At 43.9% G+C, this 22,288-nt stretch overlaps 1 protein-coding gene across 8 annotated transcripts in view; it reads right to left on the bottom strand.

Moving 5' to 3' along the window:
* The window catches only part of DIP2C (disco interacting protein 2 homolog C), a 635,214-nt gene extending 613,720 nt beyond the window's left edge, over positions 1–21,494 (bottom strand). For all 8 annotated transcript variants that reach the window (XM_068235828.1, XM_068235830.1, XM_068235833.1 and 5 more), the window contains exon 1: positions 20,969–21,494. In XM_068235828.1, the coding sequence (XP_068091929.1) occupies positions 20,969–21,053 (85 nt within the window). In that variant the 5' untranslated portion in view covers positions 21,054–21,494. The remainder of the gene's footprint in view (positions 1–20,968) is intronic.
* Positions 21,495–22,288: the final 794 nt, after the last annotated feature.

Raw genomic sequence — 22,288 nt, 5'->3', positions numbered from 1 at the left:
AAAAAAATTAAAAAGATTTTACTATAGCCTAACCTGACCCTATTCACACTTTAAACCTCCCTCTATTGATACCTAATTCTAACCGACCAGCACCATCTGTCAATTCGCCGCTAAATAGCCGTCATGGAAGTTTGAGTCCGCAAGCCCAGTAGCGGCGGTTTTCTGATGGACTCCGGCGGAAATAATCGAGCCTGATTGGGGTCAGATCTACTGTTCAGGTGTGAGTCATGTGCACAGTAAAGCAGACGCGATCTGGCTTGGCCATTTCCGCCGGAGCTCATTAGAAAGTTGCTACTGCGTCTACGTTGGAGCCGGTAAGGAAAATATTGCAGGTGCTATTGCCCATGTGCCACAGCCAACAGGCTGGTCGGCTGATTTTCCTGGAGGGTTCCAGTGTTGTATCCCTGAGGCTGAGGGAAACCTCATTAGGATCCAGAGGCTTCCCCCTCCTGGAGGTAAGTACCCCCCAGGAGGTTTTTGTTTTTGTTACAGTTCCTCTTGAATGCTCATACACATGTCCAACAAAAGTGCACAACCAACTTAACCACATGACTGACCACATGACCAAACAACTTGTATTTTGCACCTACCATCCAACTGAATGACCAACTCATTTGCATAATGCACACGTAAGCAGAACGACGAACTGCACGACATGGCAGCATTCAAAATAGGCAACCGCCGTTCAAACAACTTGACGGTGATCAGAAAAATGTTGTTGCTAACGTATCCCTATGGGATCATTCTCACTGCAGCATTTGCAATTTGCATAAATCGCAAACTTGCTGCATGCAGCGCTTTGGGGGCAATTGCAGTGTGATTCTCATTCTATTGAAAGGGAATCACGATGCAAATTGTGGTAAAAACACATGATTGCAAGATCGCGATTTGCGTTCTGAGTGTGAACTAGTCCTAAGATAACAGCCTCTCCAGCAATGCAATAGAAAGAAAAAAACCGAGAGCCTAATATAGTGTAGTAAGTATTGGAATGGGAAGGGAATAATGAAAAGTAAGTATTATACTTACAAACCGGGGTTGCGCCTAAGGCAACCACTGTAAAGGCAGGTGGGGAGATTAGGCCTGTCCCCACTCAGGACTAAGATGTCGCTCTCAGTGGATAGAGGAAAAAGAGGGTGTACCACCCTTCCACCATGGGTGGATATCTTGATTTGTAAAGATGTACAAAGGCGCCACAAGGATAAAATATGCTGTCATAGAGGCGCTTATCGTGACCTTGAGACTGTACTGTGTGTACTCCTATTTGTAATTGTATGTTGTACAGAGGCGCCAGCAGGATAAAAATCCATAAAACTTTAAAAATTGCCAGGAGGAAGTGGTGGGCCCGCCCCCCAAAAGCAGACCAGACGTCCAGGGAATCTGTAGTATCAGGAATAACGCCACTGAGGCTTTATTCCTGATACTACAGATTCCCTGGACGTCTGGTCTGCTTTTGGGGGGCGGGCCCACCACTTCCTCCTGGCAATTTTTAAAGTTTTATGGATTTTTATCCTGCTGGCGCCTCTGTACAACATACAAATACATTGCGTCCACTCCTGGTGGATGGGAGTGCTATCTCCTTTTTCTCATCTCTACAGAGAGCGACTTCTTAGCCCTGAGTGAGGACAGGCTTTATCTCCTCACCTGCCTTTATAGTGGTTACCTGGACGGTAACCCATGTTTGTGAGTATAATCATTCTCACTTTATCAATTTTTCAAACATTCCTGACATACTACACTATATTGGGCTCTCGGTTTTCTGTTTTAGTTCCTATTTGTAATTGCCTGAAGAAGCGGGAATATACCCGTGAAACGCGTTGCCAGTTGTTTCTAGGAGTATGTGAATAAATTGTGACTACCTCAATCTACGGTGTCGTGTCTGTTTTGGAGTGGCTGGTCCACCACCGCCTCCTGAACGTTTTATACGATTTTAGCATATTTTATCCTTGTGGTGCCTCTGTACATCTTTAAAAAGCAATACAATAGAGGGGTTCTCAGTATTCTCCCCAGGATCTTTTAGCCGGGTGCTCCACCCGGCTAGTTTTGGTGAGCACCCAGCTGTCATCAGCTCACCTCCTCCTCTGCCGTAAGCAGAATTGTGCAGAGAAGCGCCGGCCCTGTATTCTCTCATTTCGCCCCACCCGGCTACTTTTTCATACCACCCGGCTACTTTTTTATGCCACCCAGCTGGAAAAAAATTGTAGGGAGGACACTGGGTTCTAGATTTAAATTTTTAGAGTTTAATACCACTTTAAAAAGTGTGGAATCTGCACATCTCAAGTTTGAACAGAGAAATATCTTTCTGATACCCAAGATGAAGAAATAATCCCTGTGGGGTACAAAGTGGTAACGCTGCATACTATACTCAGCTCCTGTGAGGTACATACAGAAGGTATGTTCCATATGTACACTATGTGAAAAATGCTTTACTGATGAGGTGCAAAAGGACTTCTGGTATTCCCTGTAAATGTTACACAGTGGTACACACACCCAGCAACAGCTGAGGCACAGCTACGCGCTTGTCTGTATTCCATCCACGTTATCAGAGCAGCATGCTGGTGGCTCTATGACAAGGTCTTTCAAGGAGATGGTGCGAATTAAAAACAGAAAGCCACAATTAAACTGATGCATCAAACAGGGAATACTTTGTATGTAAATGTATCTATGCACAGAGTTTATTAGAATTCAAAATGAAATTATTATGACTTTACAGTTTTCACATGCATATACACTTTTCAGGGTACGTAAGTAATCTACAGCAATGTCTTTCTCATGTATAAACTCTTCGACAAATGGCTTCAAGACTTTCCTAGAGCTGTTATCATTCTCTGGAACTCACTCTCAAATTTTTGATTTATCTTTTTACATTTTCCCACAGTGCAAAAATACCGTACATTGGCACACACTGCTCATGTTTATCTATAGGCTTTCACAGAACTATTTTTCACCGGACACCCAGACAGATCTAAAAGTTGCCTAGCAATGCAAGTCCTGAAATGTTAACCCTCTTTTCTTTATCAGCTGCCCACAACTTCCAATACGGTGGTCCCACATGTATAGTGACTACCACCCCTTTTTTAATACTAGTAAGTAGCCAGACATGTAAAGGTTGCTCAGTAATAAAGCTACAGCAGGACAATAACTGCAAACTATACAAATAATGATGCAAAAATCAGAGTTACAAATTAAAAGAAAAGGGTATGGGCATTGGGCAGGTATGGTCCTGAAGTGCCATATCAATGCTATCCTGAGTCCTCACTTGTAAACTCTGAACAGTAGTCTCATTGCACTGTAAACCCTAAACTGTCACATTGCAATTGATTCCAATCCAGGAAGAACCAATCGTTTTGCCACATCAGTTGGCAATCTATAAAATGTATGAACAGCTTTTGTCTGTCTCGCTCTACGGTTATTAAGCATCACAAAGTAGGGTATACACTACAGATGAGGCGGCCTAAAACATCTTGCACACATTTGGGGAGTAGAAAGTTTGGAGAAATTTGGAGGCATTGGGACTAGGTTGCAACACAAGGGCACTGGAAAGTTGGGGCATACTTTGAAGAGCACCAGAAAACTGCAGCAAAGTTCTGGGGAACACGGAAACTATTCACCACACAAATGGGGTAGCTGAAACTCTGACACACTGAACATGTCGCACCTGGGATTGGCCACATCTACTTTATGACTACCCAGCTATGGCTTCATACCACCCATACAACACTTCTAGGGAGAACACTGTTCATCTAAGAAAAAAAGGATTACAGAGGGGGAGGAAAGGATGCTGAGGACTACTGTAAGGGGGGGGGGGGGGGGGGGGAAGAGTCAAACTTACCTGGGACTTCTAATGGTCCCCCGCAGACGTCTTGTACCCACGCAGCCACTCACCATTGCTCCGGCCCGCCTCCGGTTCACTTCTGGAATTTTCAACTTTAAAGTCGGAAAATCACACGGCTGTGTCCTCGCTCCCGTTGACATCACCAGGAGCGTACTGCGCAGGCACAGATCATATTGGGCCTGCGCAGTACGTTCCTGGTGACATCAGCGGGAGTGAGGACACGGCAACGCAGGCGCAGTGGTTTTCCGACTTTAAAGTCTGAAATTCCAGAAGTGAACCAGAGGCGGGGCCCGGAGCATCAGTGAGTGGCTGTGCGGGTACAGGACGCCTGCGAGGGACCATTAGAAGCCCTAGGTAAGTTCAACTCATTTTCCCCTGACCCACTACAGTAGTCCTTTAAGTGGAGATCAGGATAATCCCAGGCAGAGTAAGACTAAAAGTGGCAATTAATGATCCAATTTCCCGTTTGGGCCAATCAGACCAAAAAAATTGTTCTGAAATCGGCAGAACGATCAGCAGAACAATCACTTGTTGTCGATTGCCACTATTTACGGAATCCAACGACATGATTGATCGTTCTGGAGGTTGTATCATTAAATGGCCACTCCAGTGGGAAAAAAAAAAAAAAAGTAAGCAGTTAAAATCTTAAAATCTGACAGAACCGATAGGTTTTGGACTAGTCCATCTCCTCATGGGGGATTTCCTGGGTTTTCAAAAGCATTTCCTGAAAGGCAGTTGCTGAGTCTAACTGCCAAAATAGTGCGTGCAAGTGAATAAGGAGGCTGGCTGGTATCTTACTATTTTTGCAGTTAAAGGACCAGTCCAGCAAAAAATTAAGCAGTTAATATGACAGAATCAACAGGTTTTGTTTGAATCAGTCCATCTCCTCATGGGGTATTCTCATTGTTTTCAAAAGCATTTTCTGAATGGCAGTTGCTATGTTTAACTGCCAAAATAGTATGCAAGCGCGTAGGAAGGCTGGCATCTTACTATTTTGGAGGTTAACCTGACATTCAGTAAATGCTTTTGAAAACAAAGAAAACCCCAAGAATCGGTTCTGTCAGATTTTCAGCGGTTTACGTTTTTCGTTTGAGTGGTCCTTTAACGGCACTGTGAGTATTGCTGAGATGATGCCATGGCAAGTTTTTATTACAGAGAACAGTATCTAGGCCTGTTTTTAATGCAAATATGCTCTATTTGTCTACCACAGCTGGTGAGGAGAACAGAGCTATAAAAGGACCTATAAACTTTCCACGCACCTGAATGGACATTTGAATACCACTATAAGTGAGCGTCATTCTGATTTACAGGTGATGTTAATGAACATTTACAAAACCGTTACTTGATTTTGTGGCACTATCCCTGGACATCACAAGTACTGTACAATTCTGCCATATTAAAACACAAGGTATTGGCAAGTATTCAGCTTCACATAAGCAAGTCGTTCCTCCCACAATGCATCACTTCAACACATGAAAGAGGAAACTGTAGCAAAAATAACAGTGAATAAAAGTGCTCATTTTTTACAATATTCATTTATAGGATTATTTAGGGTTTGCTCATTGTAAAATCTTTCCTCCCCCGATTTACATTCTGAAATTTTTCACTACTGTTAACATCTTTAGTCCTGCCAGGTGATCTGTAGAGAATGTTCGTTACTGAGAGTTCTATGCACAGAGGGAGATTCTGCTAGCTTGGCAGTTGGAAAAGGCCGTTATTTCCCACAATGCAACGAGGTTCACAGACAGCAAACTGTCAGGACCATGGTCATGACATCACAACGTTGGAGAGGTTTCACCACAATATCAGCCACACAGACCCCCTCATGATCTATTGGAGAAAAAGTTAAAGATTTCTCGTGGAAAATGGAGTATCAGCTAATGATTGGGATGAAGTTCAATCCTAGGTTACAGTTCCTCTTCAAAGATGTCAAGCAGAGAAAAGGCTTGAAAAGGACAGAGAAAATAGGGGCTCGTCATCCTGGTTCCCGGCCAGGCTCTCTAATCCACATTCAAAGTGTTAAATATGGAATACAATGTCAACATCTGCAGCTCCTCCCAGCTGCTGACGAGGCCCTCATGGAGTGAATTTTCTGTCTTGGCAGAACGCCTGATGAAAACCGTTACAAGAAAGAAGGGGGGGGGGGGATATCGAGATGAAATCTGCAGCCCTATTCTCTGGCTGCAGCAGACAGAATCACTGTGACCTGGAAGGTCAGGGTGTCTATTTATGGTCAAGAGGGAGCAGGAGGGGGGGGTTTGAGTCAAAGTCAAATGTTTGAATAGACAACAATCTTCAGATAGGCGGCTGGGGAGAAGCCTATTCTCTGAAGCTGACACTGCCACATTTCATTAGAGAAAGTCACACTGTGTGATTCAATGCTGTAACAAAATGAAGCCTTTGCTCCAGAGAAACTGAAACCCAAAACATGCTGCCCGGTCACAGTAGTGACAGCTGAAGATCCCATAAGCTACTTGTAAGCCTGTAACAGTCCTCACACACCGCTGAGGGTGAGAGCCCTGGTCACACAGGGAGGCCCCTAGGCACCTCATGAACTCAGCCTACTGCCATAAATCACGCTCAGACCATGAATGGAAACGCTTACTATCCCAAATTACTTTTTCTCCAACAAGAAAAGGCCATTTTTGTATTTTAAAAAAACGAAACTGAGCTTGGGCAATGCTTGGTCCCCTACTTATTGCTGCACAAAATTAAATAGCCTTAGCATCTTCTGTATGTTCATGGCTGGTTTTCACACACGTATGACCACTGAGACCACATTCCTCCTTTTGGCTCTGTTGCCTCTGGAAGAAGAGTATATGAAGCATAGCTGTTATGTAGCACTCCATAAACGCCTGCAGAGCCAGGAGACGGACGAGCAGTGGTGTACGTAAGACCCTATCGTTGTTCAGTTGGGCGTAGGGTGAGTCAAAAGAGGGCTCCCCCTGCCACTACTGAAACTCCGGGGCCACATTAAAAACAGTTTCCTCTCAGAGTTGTAGCAACTTGGGGGAGACACCTAATTCGGTGTCCAGCTATTGCTAGCCCCCCGAATTACAGGGATTTCTTGAGAAATCCCACTGGGCCGCCACAACCATATTAAAGTACCCCTGACCTGGTGTCCCCCCCCAATACTTTTAATATTGTTTAATTACTGGTGCTGTGACTATGTCACATGACACAGCATTATCCCCCCCCCTCCACCACCCCGTGGCCCAGTTCTGCCATCGATTATGGGCAGAAAGGAAGTGGCAGTTCTTCCTCCCCTCTGCCCGTCCATAATTCGTCCCCCCTCCATTCACCGCTTTAGTTCCAGATATGATTCACTGCAGACAGGGCGCAGGGGGGCTGCACTATGTGTGGGCTTGAGGTAATTGAGGTCGGATATCCTTCGTATCTGGAACTAAAGCGACGAGTGGAGAGGGCGGAATTATGGACGGGCAGAGGGAAGGAAGAACTGCCACTTCCTCCCCGCTCATATTCGACATTCTGCCCAGTTGAAGATTACGACTGGGCAGAACGGGGGCCACAGCGGGCGCTGGGGGAGAGGGGGGGGGGGGGGGAGGATGGTGCACAAAATGATGCATAAAACGTATATGGGGGGGGGGGAACCAGGTCAGGGGTACTTTAGCATTACGATCTATGGCAGTGCCCAAGCTGGGAGCATTGCCCACATTAAACTAGATCCAAGACAAAAAAAAGTCTATTGGAGTGGTCATGGAGTCACAACATCTCATTGAGACTAAATCACCTTTCCATAATGTATTTGTAAAATCCCCACCCAAATACTGAGCCTCCCAATTAGGGGTTTAACTGCACATTATGGGGCTCCCAGCAAGCCTTTGACGGAGCCTCACAATGTTCACACCCCTTCCCCTGCCTCCCCTTAGTGACTTTCACAGCCTGGGGGCCCATCTTACAAGATTAATAAAAACAAGTGTGACCATAGTTACATAGTTGTTTGGATTGAAAAAAGACATACGTCCATCGAGTTCAACCAGAGAACAAAGTACAACACCAGCCTGCTTCCTCACATATCCCTGTTGATCCAGAGGAAGGCGAAAAACCCTTACAAGGCATGGTCCAATTAGCCCCAAAAGGGAAAAAATTCCTTCCCGACTTCAGATGGCAATCAGATAAAAACCCTGGATCAACATCACTGGGCATTACCTAGTAATTGTAGCCATGGATGTCTTTCAACGCAAGGAAAGCATCTAAGCCCCCTTTAAATGCAGGTATAGAATTTGCCATAACTACCTCCTGTGGCAATGCATTCCACATCTTAATCACTCGTACTGTAAATAACCCTTTCCTAAATAAAGGTCTACACTTCACCCATAACAAGTGTAGCCATAATAACACCCGATCTGAATTATGGACCCGTGTATCAGAAAATAACGCCAACATTTGTATAACTCTTTCCTCCTGCCAGACTCAAAGTGATTTAAAGGCAGCAACTAGGGGCACCCTCAATAGGCAGTAGCAGTGTTAGGGAGTCTTGCTCAATAACGCCTTACTGAATAGGTATGGATCTGATTGATCCAATCAATCATACGTTTGATCGTTTGAGAGTTTGTATCATTAATGGGCACCTTTGGTGTCATCCCTGTCAGAACGCAGGAACATTAAGCTGTTTAAGAAGACTCAGACTTGAGTAAATTGAGCCCGCCCCTTCATGTCTCACTTAAAGGAGGAACTCCAGTGAAAATAATGTAATAAAAAAAAAAAGTGCTTCATTTTTACAATAATTATGTATAAATGATTTAGTCAGTGTTTGCTCATTGTAAAATCTTTCCTCTCCCAGATTCACATTCTGACATGTATTACATGGTGACATTGTTACTGTGGGCAGGTTATGTAGCTGTTTCTAGCTGTTCTGGCTGTTACAGACAGCTGTAAACAGCCATTTCCTGTCTGTGAACCTTGTTACATTGTGTCAGTTTGCCCAGAGTACCGTGGTACCCAGAGCTTCTTGTGGGAGGGGTTTCACCACAATATCAATGGTCTGTTTGTGAAATGCAATAGATTTGTCATGTAAAAGGGGGTATCAGCTACTGATTGGGGTAAAGTTAAATTCTTGGTCGGAGTTTCTCTTTAAGGTGGCCACACACCATACAATTTAAGAATTTCAATCAATTTTTCTGACTGACTGTAACATTTCAAAAAATATGACCAATGTACCACACACCTATGTTCAATTTTTCCCCAATTATGATAAAAATGATTGAAAACTGAGAAAATTGCTTGGGTGTGTATATTAATAAATTGACAATCTAACACACACCATACCATCTTCAGAAAAATTGAAGAAAAATATCTGGCATTCCGGATAGATAAAAAATAAAAGAAAAAAAAAATGGGAAATCTGATCGGATTTTTCAGTCAAATGATAAAAAAAAAAAAAAGCTTTCGATTTTTTACGGGAGAACCAATCGTTTTTATTGCTTAAAATCGGATCATTTTATTGTATCGTGTGTGGCCACCTTAAGTTGCTCGCACCGCCCAACCCTCACATCTGTAGTCATGTGACACTAGTGACACTGGTGACAGGATTAGTGGGCAATTGTCTAGTGGCAGCTGGCCAATGGGAGCAGCTTAGTGAGCCCTGAGTCCTTGAGCCCATTCTATAAACAATTGTGTATGTAAAGCTAAGGGATTGTTTACACTACAAGAGCTTTTTAAACGCTAGAGATTTTAAAAGCTCTTGCTAATGCAATGCTATGGGGGATTTTTACAAAATCACATCGCTCCAGTGTGAACACACACATAGGATAACATTAGCAAGAGCTTTTAAAATCACAAAGTGCTTATAAAAGCTCTTGTAGTGTGTACCAACCCTCCACGCATATCAAGAAGTTTTGACAAGCAGGTGCAATACATTTATCTTAGCAATACTCAACGCAGATTATAAGCAAGGGATGAAGATACACAGAAGTATTTTGCAGACATGCACTCATGGTAAACAAAACTAGGAATTCTCCTTTAAAGGGGAACTGAAGAGAGAGGTATATGGAGACTGTCATGTTTATTTCCTTTTAGACAATACCAGTTGCCTGGCAGCCCTGCTGATCCTCTGCCTCTAATACTATTAGCCATAGCCCCTGAACAAGCATGCAGCAGATCAGGTGTTTCAGTGGTTCAGACTTATAAGTCTGATCCGACAAGACTAGCTTCATGCTTGTTTCTGGTTTTAATCAGATACTACTGCAGAGAAATAGACCAGTAGGGCTGCCGGGCAACTGGTATTGATTAAAAGGAAATAAACAGGACAGCCTCCATATACCTCTCTCTTCAGTTCCCCTTTAAAGGGACTCCGAGCACCTCTCATGGGAATGCCTTCAAGACAGACGACTTCCAACAAAGTCGTGCTATGACCCCTCTGGAGGAGCCTCTAGCAATGGCCATGCGTGTCACTTCCTCTTCCTGCTTCATTCAGTGATGCACTTCTTTAACAGAGAAGACAGGAGTGACCCGGGAGCTATAACACAGCCAAAATAGCAGCCACGATTTTTAAATTGAAATAAATCAAAAACTATTTGGTGTAGAATGGCGATTCAGGCATCAAATGAAAGAGGAGAGCACAAGCTACGTCTTTAAGTACTTTGCAGTACTGGTCGGAGTCTTAAAGGCATGCCCATGAGAGGTGCTCCGAGTCCCTTTAAAAAAAGATGCCATGCAAAGTGCAACAAGCACAGAAACTAGATAAGCACTGAGAGATGAAAACCTATTGGCTGTTATAGGTTAATGAACTATCTATATTGCTTTCCGCCTTATTACACATGTCCCTACGCAAGCAGCACCTTCTGTTTCTAAAAGATATTAAAAGGCTTATTAAATTAGGTAGAAATGCAGAGGTGAAGTGCAAAGTGCAGTCATACACAATGGGACTGATTAATAAAGCTGTGCTGCTATAGCAACGCGAGCTCCATGACAGCACTGCAAGCTAAATTCAAGGCTGCACACTACACTCGGTCTTGCAGTGTAGCATGCTTTCCTTAGTTACGCACACTGCTTACATAGCAACACGCGTTCCTTTAACTGACGGCTGCTGCTCTGGAAAGGATCAACACAAAGATGTCAGCCAGCGTCCCTATTCGCTTGTATACTAAGCTGGCAGTTGGACTGAGCAACTGCAGTACAGAAAGTGCTATTGAAAATTAATAAATCCATGGGAATCCCCAAAAGGAAACTGACTAGTCCAAAACCTGTCAGATTTTTCAACCTATTGAAAGTGACAGAAACATGGGAAAAAAATAAATTGATAGTGCATTTTATCCTAGAACAAATGTACGTTTTATACATATGCATATAATGCATTTTAAATTGTACAATTTTTGCAATAGTGGTCTCTAAAAGAGAAACTGTACTGAACACATGTTAGGACAAGTGTGTTCACTGCCTAAAATCTTACGTCTGTTTTTCCTTGTAATTTTAGCAGAAATGGCTTCCAAAAAAAAATAATAATAATAATAATAATAATAATAATAATAATCCGCATTAGTTACGCAATGAGAAGTGGTTACGTGATTCTGCGCTTTCACGATGGAAAGGAACATCGTAAGAACTTATTGCCAGGTTCACTAGTAATTGCAATTCTTCAATAAATGAGTTAATCGATTTCAAACTAAAATATACTATTCTTTAGTTCAAACAATCATAGTAAGAAAACGTATTTGTATATTAAGAGGAGCTGTACTGAAAATGTTACAATTTAAACTGCTTAATACTTATATATTTCATAAATCGAATAATTTATATTTTATTGATTATTTAGTCAGGGAGGGATTACATTTGGATGAGTGGGACCACAGACGATTCCCCAAAAGAGTTTTGCCGTTTTTAGGTGCGTTTTAACACACGTGGGTTTTTTACAGTAGCAAGAGATTTCAATAAAAAAAACGTAGCGCAGGTTTTGTTTTTTTTGTGTTTTTTTTTTAACACTATGGGCTCGATTCACCCAGTTAAAGACTTTAGGCGTGATAACCATTTTTATCATGCCTAAACTCAGTTTAGGCATGATAAGTTTAGGCATGATAAGTTTAGGCATGATAAGTTTAGATCGCGCGCAAAGTCCCGCACGCAAAGCAGCGCCATTAAACTCTATGCAAAGTGCACCAGACTTTGCTAGCGCAAAACTTTTGATCAGCTGTGCACTGCGGTGCTAACCCAGTTGGAGCTTAAACTTATCACGCCTAAAAACTTATCACACCTAAACTTATCACACCTAAACTTATCATGCCTAAACTTATCATGCCTAAACTTATCATGCCTAAATTGAGTTTAGGCGTGATAAAGGGCTTTTCACCAGCGTGCTAACTGTTAGCACCGCTTTGTGAATCAGGCCCTATGTGTAATCACAGATGCCTCCTGAAAATGCAACAGCACCATTATCATTACACGTGTTGCCACATACATTTTTGGTATGGTGAAAAGCTGCAGTTTTTGTCAAATGTCACCCCTGCCAGAGAGTGTTTGCCCATTGTAAGATCTTTAATCACCTTTGCCTCTGCCATTCTGAAATGTAGGTGGTGACATCTTTAGTTCTGTCAGGAGCATCTCTGTGGAATGTTTGTGTACTCGTGTTCTGAGGCCTGTTGGAGACTGGAGGCTGAACTATGCATTTGCTGAGCAGTTCAGTATTCCGACCTGCTGTGCGCCAGTGCAATTCAGGTGCAATTTAAATGCAGCGGTTTCAATAACATGCGGGTCAAATGCTGACACACGGAGGTGTTACCTGCCTGCAGAGGACTGCAACTTGTCAAGGCTGCGCTCAGATCTGATCTATGGGGGGGGGGGGGGGGGGCAGTCTGTACCGAGCTCTAACAAGCACCCAACTAATGCAGGAGAGCAGCTCACAAGCAGTGAATTCACCACCTGTCAGTTGCCCGTGTGAAAGAGGCCTGGAGTCAGTAGAAATAATACCTTGTCCTGGCATATTTTTGTGCAATTTCTAGGTTATAGCCACTCTGCATTCATATTTGCCTTCGGGTAGGTGCACACATAACATAACATGACATGAAAGGCTGCATTTTAAGTCATGTGCGGGTGTGTTTTTAGTTCATTTTTATTGCATTTGCGTTATTTTACCACAGATGCGTTTAGTATGTTTTTTTCCAGGGCTGTGGAGTCAGTACAAAAATCTTCCGACTCCAAGTCCGACTCCTCACTTTATGAAACCACCGACTCTGACTCCAACTCCGGGTACACAAAATTGCTCCAACTCCTCGACTCGACTACTTAGTCTAATACTTACCAAGGCTGTGGATTTGGTACAAAATTATCCGACTCCTCAGTTTATGAAACCACCGACTCCAACTCCGACTCCAGGTACCCAAAATTGCTCCGACTCCAACTACAATTCCGACTCCACAGCCCTGCTTTTTTCATGCGTTTACAATTGTATTTTTTGCAAATAACTGTAAAGACAACAGGAAGCGGAAATACATCACAAAACAATTCAAAAAAAAAAAATGGAAAAACGCATGAAAAACGCATACCATTGCGTTTCCATTGACTTTCATTATGTGGGTTTTTGATGCGTTTTGCATATTATGCATATTATGCATATTCTGGGCAGCACGGTGGCGTAGTGGTTAGCTCTCTAGCCTTGCAGCGCTGGGTCCCTGGTTTGAATCCCAGCCAGGGCACTATCTGCAAAGAGTTTGTATGTTCTCACCGTGTCTGCGTGGGTTTCCTCCGGGCACTCCGGTTTCCTCCCACATTCCAAAAACATACGGATAAGTTAATTGGCTCCCCCTAAAAATTGGCACTAGACTACAGTACTTACACTACATAATATAGACATATGGCAATGGTAGGGATTCAATTGTGAGCTCCTTTGAGGGTCAGTTAGTGACGAGATAGATAGATAGATTTATATTTACACACACTGTACAGCGCTGCGTAATATGTCGGCGCTATATAATAATAATAATAATAATAATAATAATAATAATCAACAAAACCAGCGTATTTAAAAATGCACGCATAGAAAACGCATGAGTTTTTTATATGCGTTTTTTCCTGCGGCCCATAGACTTCCAGTAGCTGCAAAACCGCTAGCGTTTCTGCCAACTGTGCACTTAGCCTTCCTGTTGTCCATTGCTCACCGGATTGCAGTGAAATACATTGTAATTGGAAAACAGGAAAAAGCAGAAACCTGTCCGATTTTAATTCACCGAAAAAGTATGAATGCAGATTTCAACTAATGCAAACAACGTGTAATTCCAAGGAGATCCACTAAATGCAATGGCCAGTGCAGCAGTGCGCGTTTCAGCACACGCGGAAAAGCACATGCAAATCAAATGTGCTCCCGCCTTTTAATAAATTTACACACATAGAAGTACACCATGTTTCTCTTTAAAAATCCCCCAAACTCTCACTTCACTACACACAGATAGGATAGACAGATATTGAACTTGTCAAATTGACTTTGGCCTAGCTATTGATCAGTCATTTGCCTCAGGAGTGATCGTTTCTGCCCAAATTACTGCCAGACTGTCAAACTGTTCATTCCAATCTGCTTTCCACCAACATGTGCACAGCCCATGCGTTCTACCATCTTCTGTCTTTTCTTTAAATAAGCCTATTGACCTTTTTTTGTCAAAATGTCACAAGAATGAGTTTTTGCTATGGCTTAGGGCGACCAATCATATTGTCTCTGCCATTCTTGCAGTCTAACCATGGGAATGACAGCAAGACAGAGAGAATCTGACTAAGTACATGAACAACAGTTCCGCTTTTAGACACTTTTATATCAGGCTATGTTCACCCCATGGTTTACATAGAGAGGTTTTTTTGTTTGCTTGTTTGGTTGTTTGTTTGGTTGTAGTTTTTTTACATATAGAGAATTGTTTAGTTTTTTTAATGTGAACCTAAACTGAAGTTAATAACTTTCCTGGGGCTTTTACCAGACCCCTGTAGCCACCCTGTGCCAGCACTTAAAGGGATACTGTAGGGGGGGGGGGGGGGTCGGGGGAAAATGAGTTGAACTTACCCGGGGCTTCTAATGGTCCCCCGCAGACATCCTGTGTTGGCGCAGCCACTCACCGATGCTCCGGCCCCGCCGTCAGTTCACTTCTGGAATTTCTGACTTTAAAGTCAGAAAACCACTGCGCCTGCACGCCCGTGTCCTCGCTCCCGCTGATGTCACCAGGAGTGTACTGCGCAGACACAGACCATACTGGGCCTGCGCTGTGCGCTCTTGATGACATAAGCGGGAGTGAGGACATGGCAACGCAGGCGCAGTGGTTTTCAGACTTTAAAGTCTGAAATTCCAGAAGTGAACCGGAGGCGGGGCCGGAGCATCGGTGAGTGGCTGCGCCAACACAGGATGTCTGCGGGGGACCGTTAGAAGCCCCGGGTAAGTTCAACTCATTTTCCCCTGTCCCCCCTACAGTATCCCTTTAAGTCATCCTCCAGTCCCCCGCAGAGTTGACTGGTGAGTTGACAGCCACTGCACACACGTTCTTGATCATGCACCCATAGCCGGGAGCATTCTACGCATGCGCAGTAGACATTTTTTCATACTAAGCATACGCAGAGTGCTCCCATCCACTGGAACGCAATCAGGAGTCTCGCAGACCAGGGAAAGCACATCCAAATGACAAAGGGTCGCTGTGGGGGACCAGAGGATCTTTAAGTGACGCCGCGGGCACAGGGCGGCTGCAGTTATCTTACACAAAGATCTGCCCATTGCGGCCTAGTGACCCTCTAATCCACACTGGCAGTTGTAAACAACAGTGACGTTATCTCTTGCCTAAACAAAACAGAAAGGAGTCCAAGGCCTCTGATGGTTAGGGGTGGGGCTTTTTAATATTAGAGGTGGGGCTTCAACTAGTCAGGGGGGGGGGGGGCTTTCAACACCAACTTTCGACTTTTTAAGTACGACAGGAGATATTTTCCCCATTGTTTACACCTGGCAGTGTGGTCTGGTGCAGTACTAGCACACAGTGGACATATCTGTTTCTGCACGAGTGCTTCCTATTACTCACGCAAGCCCACTGTGAACCTAGTCTAAGGGCTCTATTCACAAAACTCCTCATAAATGACTTATTTATTGCCTAATTGATAAAAATAAATTCAGCACATTTACAAGCAAAATAATCACTCAAAGTAAGTTGTTTCTGATTATTTTCATTTCAATATTACTTTTTATATTATATTTTTGCTCTTAGAGGGCCAGTGCACACCAAAAAAACTTGGAAAATCGTTCTGATCTAGCGCATTTCAGAGCGGTTTTCCACTTTCCTGTACTTAACATTGAGGCTGAATCTCCTCAGAAATCAGCAAAAATGCTGCAGGACCCGAGTTTGTGTTTGGGGAAACAGCAAAATCGCTCTGGTGTCCAACATCCCATTGAAATACATTAGCCAAGTGGTTTTCAAACTTGCAAGAGTTTTTAAAAACGCTCAGAACCACTTTTGGTGTGCGCCAGCCCTGAGAGCATAGCTAAGGTGAAAACAGGAAAACAGGTGAAAAAGTTTTGTGAATCATGTCCTAAATCTTTCAACATATAAATTTGTCCATCTAACTTTTGGTAAACTGTAGACAAGACCTAGGATGTATTTTTTTTTCCTTTTTTGATTCTACAGGCAGGAAGTGAAAACATCCACAGTTCAGGTACACATTAACAATAACACTACCTAGGAAATTTTAAATGTATAAGATATATTTTACTGACATCTAAAGACACAAAAACAATTTCAGTCAGGAGAGGCAGTAATGAAATCATTCAAGGGACTGTCATTGCCACCATCCTTCTCATACAATGACTGCAGGCTCTAGGCCTTTCTTCTAGTACCATGGTAGATGCTAAATGCCAGCAGCACTTTATCATTGAGGCTCCACAGTTTTCCATCTTCCTCACTCTATTATTTATTATCTCCATTGCTTGGCTGGATTTCATGCAGTAATGTCAAAATGATCAAGCCTTTATTTTAATTTATTGAATACATTTATTTTGCTAAGTGGAAAAAAAGGAAGGACGATCTAATATCAATACAGTGAATCACACACACACACACACACAGTGGTTGGTCGGTTATTTTATCAGGTAGACTTGATTGAGAGCCTAGTCACAAGGCCGTGCGCTTATCAATAGTGGAATACCCCTGGCAGCTGACAGGCGACCTAGCGTGGGAGGAATAAAAGTCGGAGACTTCAACTACAAACCTTTGGAGCCAGAGCTTTCGGTCATGCTGCCCCAACCCTTTGGTATGCCTTGCCAAACTTCATCAAGACAGCTCCAACCCTGGACACGTTTAAATCAAAACTGAAAAGCCACCTGTTTCGTCTGGCATTTATGATCACATACATTTTTTCCCTGTACACATCACTATGTACTGATTTGAGAAAAGCGTATCCGTTTTTAAAATGCTTTGTTGTTGACATTCAGATTAGCCATGGCTACAACAGGACCGCCAGCCATCTATTTCAATGTGAACTGAGACATTCTTTTTTTAACAAAATGTAAATTTTGTATTACATACACTGAAGAAAAAACAAATATGCTGGTTAGCAAGGGACTGGCTTGTGCTAAATTGACAAAACAAAAGTGACCTCAGGCTGCAGCCTATATGGTCTTGGCCTATGGGGCTTTCTCCATCAATCAGGCCTGCCTGCGATTTGGAACCTTTCCTCAAAGACATTAGTTACCAGCCACGTTGCATCCTATGGTCTTGTGAGAAGCACTTACCCAATCCTATATCTCAGAATTAGAGCAGAATGAAAACATTTGTCCTTTATGCAAATTACTGTTGTCCAGGAAACAGGAATTCATCAGAATCCTGAACAACAATGCAATCAACTAGCAGACAAGTGTACTGATTGATTGGCAGTTCTGGATACAGATTGACAGTTCTGCAAAGCTCCACTTCCTGGTCAACGGAAACTATATACAAGGCAAACTATATCAACTCTACTCCTATCGTGTCACCACCCCTCCCTTTAGACTGTTAGCCCTCCCTCCTTGTGTATCGTACTTGAACTAGCACTCTGCCTACAGGAAAGTGTGCACTTGTCTTATTTGGACTACTACTCCAGTGTATGATCTGGCATTCTGTCTACTGCTTATTACCGGTATTGTGTTGTCTGTCATCCCTATCATCATTGTCTGTAACCTTATTTATTGTCCAGTGCTGTGTAATAGGTTGGTGGCTATATAAAATGCAACAAGTAATCCTAACACTTGGCAATAAGCAATGACTTCCTACTAAGATGAAGTCCTTGTAGACAGATTATCTGGCATGTAAGGGTTGGCTGTCTTCCACCCATATAGTTTGGGCCCATTGGGGATCCCATGAACTTCCTGATGGGCCGCTTGTTTTTTCTTTTTTGTTCTTTTGCACAGACAGCAATAAAAACGCTTCCTCTCCTTATTGAAATCACAGCAGCATAAAAAGACAAACTACAAAAAAATTAATCTCTACTGCTTCATTTTAACTGAACAAAGGAAACACAGATCTTGTAAATCTGATAAAATGCAAAAAAAGAAAAAAAAAAAATTTTGATAGAATGTTGGACCTTTAGCACTAACGTACCTTTGTTTCTGCAAACCTACGAAACACAAAAAATACAATCTGTAGCTTTTGCTTTTATATAAGTAAAAGTGGCCATACACTTATAGATTTGCAGCATATTCGACCATCAGATAGATTTCTGTCAGATGCCGGTCAAGTCGAATCTGACAGGAATCTGTATGATGTGTGCCACACACTAGGAACAGATTTCCAATAGAAATCTATTGGAAAGCTATCTAAATGCATTATTGGACCATTAGATCCAATGCAACTCTATGGCCATCGAGCTGCTGCCAGCAGCAGACTGGCCTAGATTTTCCACCCTAAAATATGGCAGGATATGAAATAACATCAAAATGAATTCCAGCATCTAAATAAGTCCATCAATATCTGGACGACAGATGAGTCAGTGGTATACTTGATCCGTAGACACCAATTAAAAAGTCCACATTACCGATGGGTTTCACAGATCACTTCCATGAAGCATCTACCATGCAAAGGCCTAGTGCAGACAAACCAATATTCACCAACTATCAATAACTGATCACATCAAAATTATTGGATTCTCTGGTACTGTAAGTAAAGGCGCTAGTCTAGTTTAGGGAACCCAGCAGGAAACCTCCTAAGGAACAGTTCTCCAATCACCGCACCCTCTACAGAACGAAGCGTTGTGATTGGCTAAATCGTACGGGTGTAGTTTACTACAACCTAGCAATACGAGAGGGTGCCATCAAGCCTATCACGTTAGCAGAAATTCCCTATGAGGTTTCCTTCTAGGTCACCTAAACTAGATTGGCAAGTGAATTCCTCTGCAGATCAACCGAAAATGAGTAATAAAAACAATACATTTTTGGACTGCTGAAGAAATCGGACATGCTGGTAATAATTGATCGGTTGTGCGCATGACATACCACATTCACAAGCACAATGACCAACTGAGGTAATGTGACAGGAATATGTACCCACTGGACCATACTTGAAACAAAAGATCGGTAGCAAGTGCACACATATGTATGTTTACTGGCATTCCTGACCAATCGGGTCACCAAATAAAGTGGTCAGTACGATCACTTGGTGTGAATTAGGCCTAAGAATTGCATAGCCCACTGCCCAACAAACCTACATGCTGAACAGGTTGGTGTTAAGACTATTTAAAGATGGCTTCTCTCTGGTTGGAGATGCTGCAAGCAGGGTTGCCATGGTGATGCCAGCAATACTTTCAATCCTGTACCATAGACAGAGAATGTTGTAATTGAGATGGATTCCAGACAGTAAACAAATGTGACTTTAGAGATGGATTATTTCAGCTAGTTATGATTTCTGCTCACGAATAGATTACATGTGAAAAAAAAAAAAATTGGGGGCTCAGAAACGGCATTGCAAATGCCAACGTACCAATCCAACGGTCAGTACAAAGAGAAGAGACTCCAAAGCCATTTTCCACAATTAGTCACACACAATCTGAGCAATCGTCAGTTTCACGCTAGAGTAGAAAAATTTCAAAGGCTTGCGTATTTCAAATGAATTTACAGAGATACAAAGGATTAACTTTGGATACAGAATCATTCATAAAGGATTACATAAAAAACACACTGAAAAAAAATCCCAAATATAAAAACAGACTGGTAGAAGCATAGCCTGTGTTGAAGGAGGCTATCGTGCTGGACACGTTGGAGCCTGGTGACATTGTGCATGCTGTAAATGATATTTTTAGGACGTGTAGGGACTGAGGCATGAATATTTTCCACATCTACTCTATACACAGTACTGACATGCCAGGCTACAATGCAACACAAGTGTGAGCAAGCAACATCTCGACAAATGCAACCCCAGCTGCTGCTGTCTCCCCTACCCAGCAAAAAAGCGTACAACTGTGGGCAGGAGGGGGGGGGGGGGAGGGAGGCATAACAGCAGCAACCAAGGTGCCCATCTATCACCTACTGCTGCCAGGGGCAGCTCCTATTGACATCCTTAACCCTTGCGTTTCTCAGAGGTGGCCACCATGACATTCTTATCGCGAATGGGGGATCTGGCTCTGATGACAGCTGCAGCACAAATACTCAGGGCAGGCGAACATGATGCCTGCACCAAGGTGCCCATCTATCACCTAGCGCTACCATGGGTAGCTCCTAATGACAGCTTTAACCCCTGTGTTGCCTCTCAATGGCAGCCACAGTGTTATTCTAATGGTAGGAGAGGAGGAGGGGGGGGAAGGAGGGGGTCTGGCCCTGATGACAGCTACATCACAAATCCATTGCCCTTAACCATTAACACACCAGTAAAGCAGCACTTAACACCTTGCACAACACATGTCAACATCACAATGAAAGGGTTAGCAAGAGGAGCTTAGAGAACAAGGGTAAAGGGCTGAATTTTGCTGATGCCATGGAGCAGATAATGGGATGGCAGTATCAGCCCCCACCTTCCCCCTGAGTGCTGGGGAGGGAGGCAGCCATGCCCTGGGGCACATAACGGGTTAATCAGTCCCTTCCCAGCAACAGAAATGATGCTATGGAGGCACCCAGATCCCCCTCTGCAGTAATCCCCGCAGCCCACCCCAGCACCTGATCAGAGGGTACCCAGGGAGGGGAGAGGGGGCACCGGGCAGGCTTCTTACCTTCAGACAGCTCCAGTTCCAGCTCGGCCAGCCTGGCTCTCACCTCCAGGGGAAGGGGCACGGCGTCCAGGCTGCGATCTGCCATTGTCCAGCGCTAGATGTCGGGGGTGCAAGCAGCAGCACTCCCCCCCGGGCTCTGCCTTTGTTGGCTCTGCTCCTCAGCCAGGCATGGAGGGGGTTTTGCAGAGGAAATGCACTGATTTGCTCGCTCTCCTCCTCCCTGCGCTGTATATCTCTCTGTGTGTATCTCTCTATTCTCTCCCCCTCTGGCCAGATATCGAGGTGTAGCCCGGATCCCTGTCCCTCCCGATCAGCGGGGGCTGCGGTACATCAGGCCAGATCTATGCACAAAGCAGACGGGCAGCCCACCCTGGCAGCAGCTTTGCAGATCATTCTCTGAACGCTGCTCTGCTCTTTCCAGTGGGGAGGGAGGGAGGCGCTCCCAGTCATCCACACAGTGCACCTTAAAGACGCAGTGCCCCCGTGCACTGCACTGCACTGCACACTGCACCCCTTCTCTGCTGCACTGCCCGTCCCCCTCCCAGCCAGGCAGTGTCACTGCATGCTCTGCTGCTGCATCATTTTACAGGGATCAGCAGCATAGGTGCAGCTTTTGCCATTGGTGCTGCTCCCACGTGGATAGGCAGTCACGTGACCCAGGTTTGACATCACAAATGTGTGTGAAGAAGTGGAAATGTCAGATTTCATCTCCTCTCTGTTTTGTCCACAACCTTACAAATTGTTTCTTCTTCTGTATTAGGGCCCTCAGGAAATGTTTGGGTGGGCTGTTGTCTGCATGAACCATGGTGGAGGGTGAGGAGGGGGTTGTCATGTAGGATGAGATGATAAAGACAAGGCCACAAGGGATATGTTTAGAGTGCTTTGATTCAGCAGATTTAAAGGATAACTGAAGTGAGAAGAGTATTGAGGCTTACATATGTATTTCCTTTTAAACTACCAGTTGCCTGGCAGCCCTGCTGATCTATTTGGCTGCAGTAGTGTCTGAAGAATAGCACCAGGAACAAGCATGCAGCTAATCTTTTCAGATCTGACATTAAAGAGAGCCCGAGGTGGGCTCATAAAAAAAAGTAGGCTACCTGATCCGCAGAGCTGAGCGGATCAGGTAGCTGCAAAAACCGCCGCTCCCCGACACTTTTGAGGGCCGCAATGGCCCACTTTCACTTGCATAACCCCTGGGTCACTTAGCTGCACTGAGAGACGATGTTGTCTCTCATAGCATGCAGGGAGGCGGGGAGCGGCCAGGGAGAGAGAGCTGCCCAATGGCAGCTCAGGAAACCCTGTTGTAACGACCCTGGAGGG

Source organism: Hyperolius riggenbachi, chromosome 5 (assembly GCF_040937935.1).
Source record: "Hyperolius riggenbachi isolate aHypRig1 chromosome 5, aHypRig1.pri, whole genome shotgun sequence".
NCBI classification, from domain to species: domain Eukaryota; kingdom Metazoa; phylum Chordata; class Amphibia; order Anura; family Hyperoliidae; genus Hyperolius; species Hyperolius riggenbachi.
The sequence above is the reverse complement of the archived record's forward strand: the minus strand, read 5'-3'. Positions and strand labels throughout refer to the sequence as shown.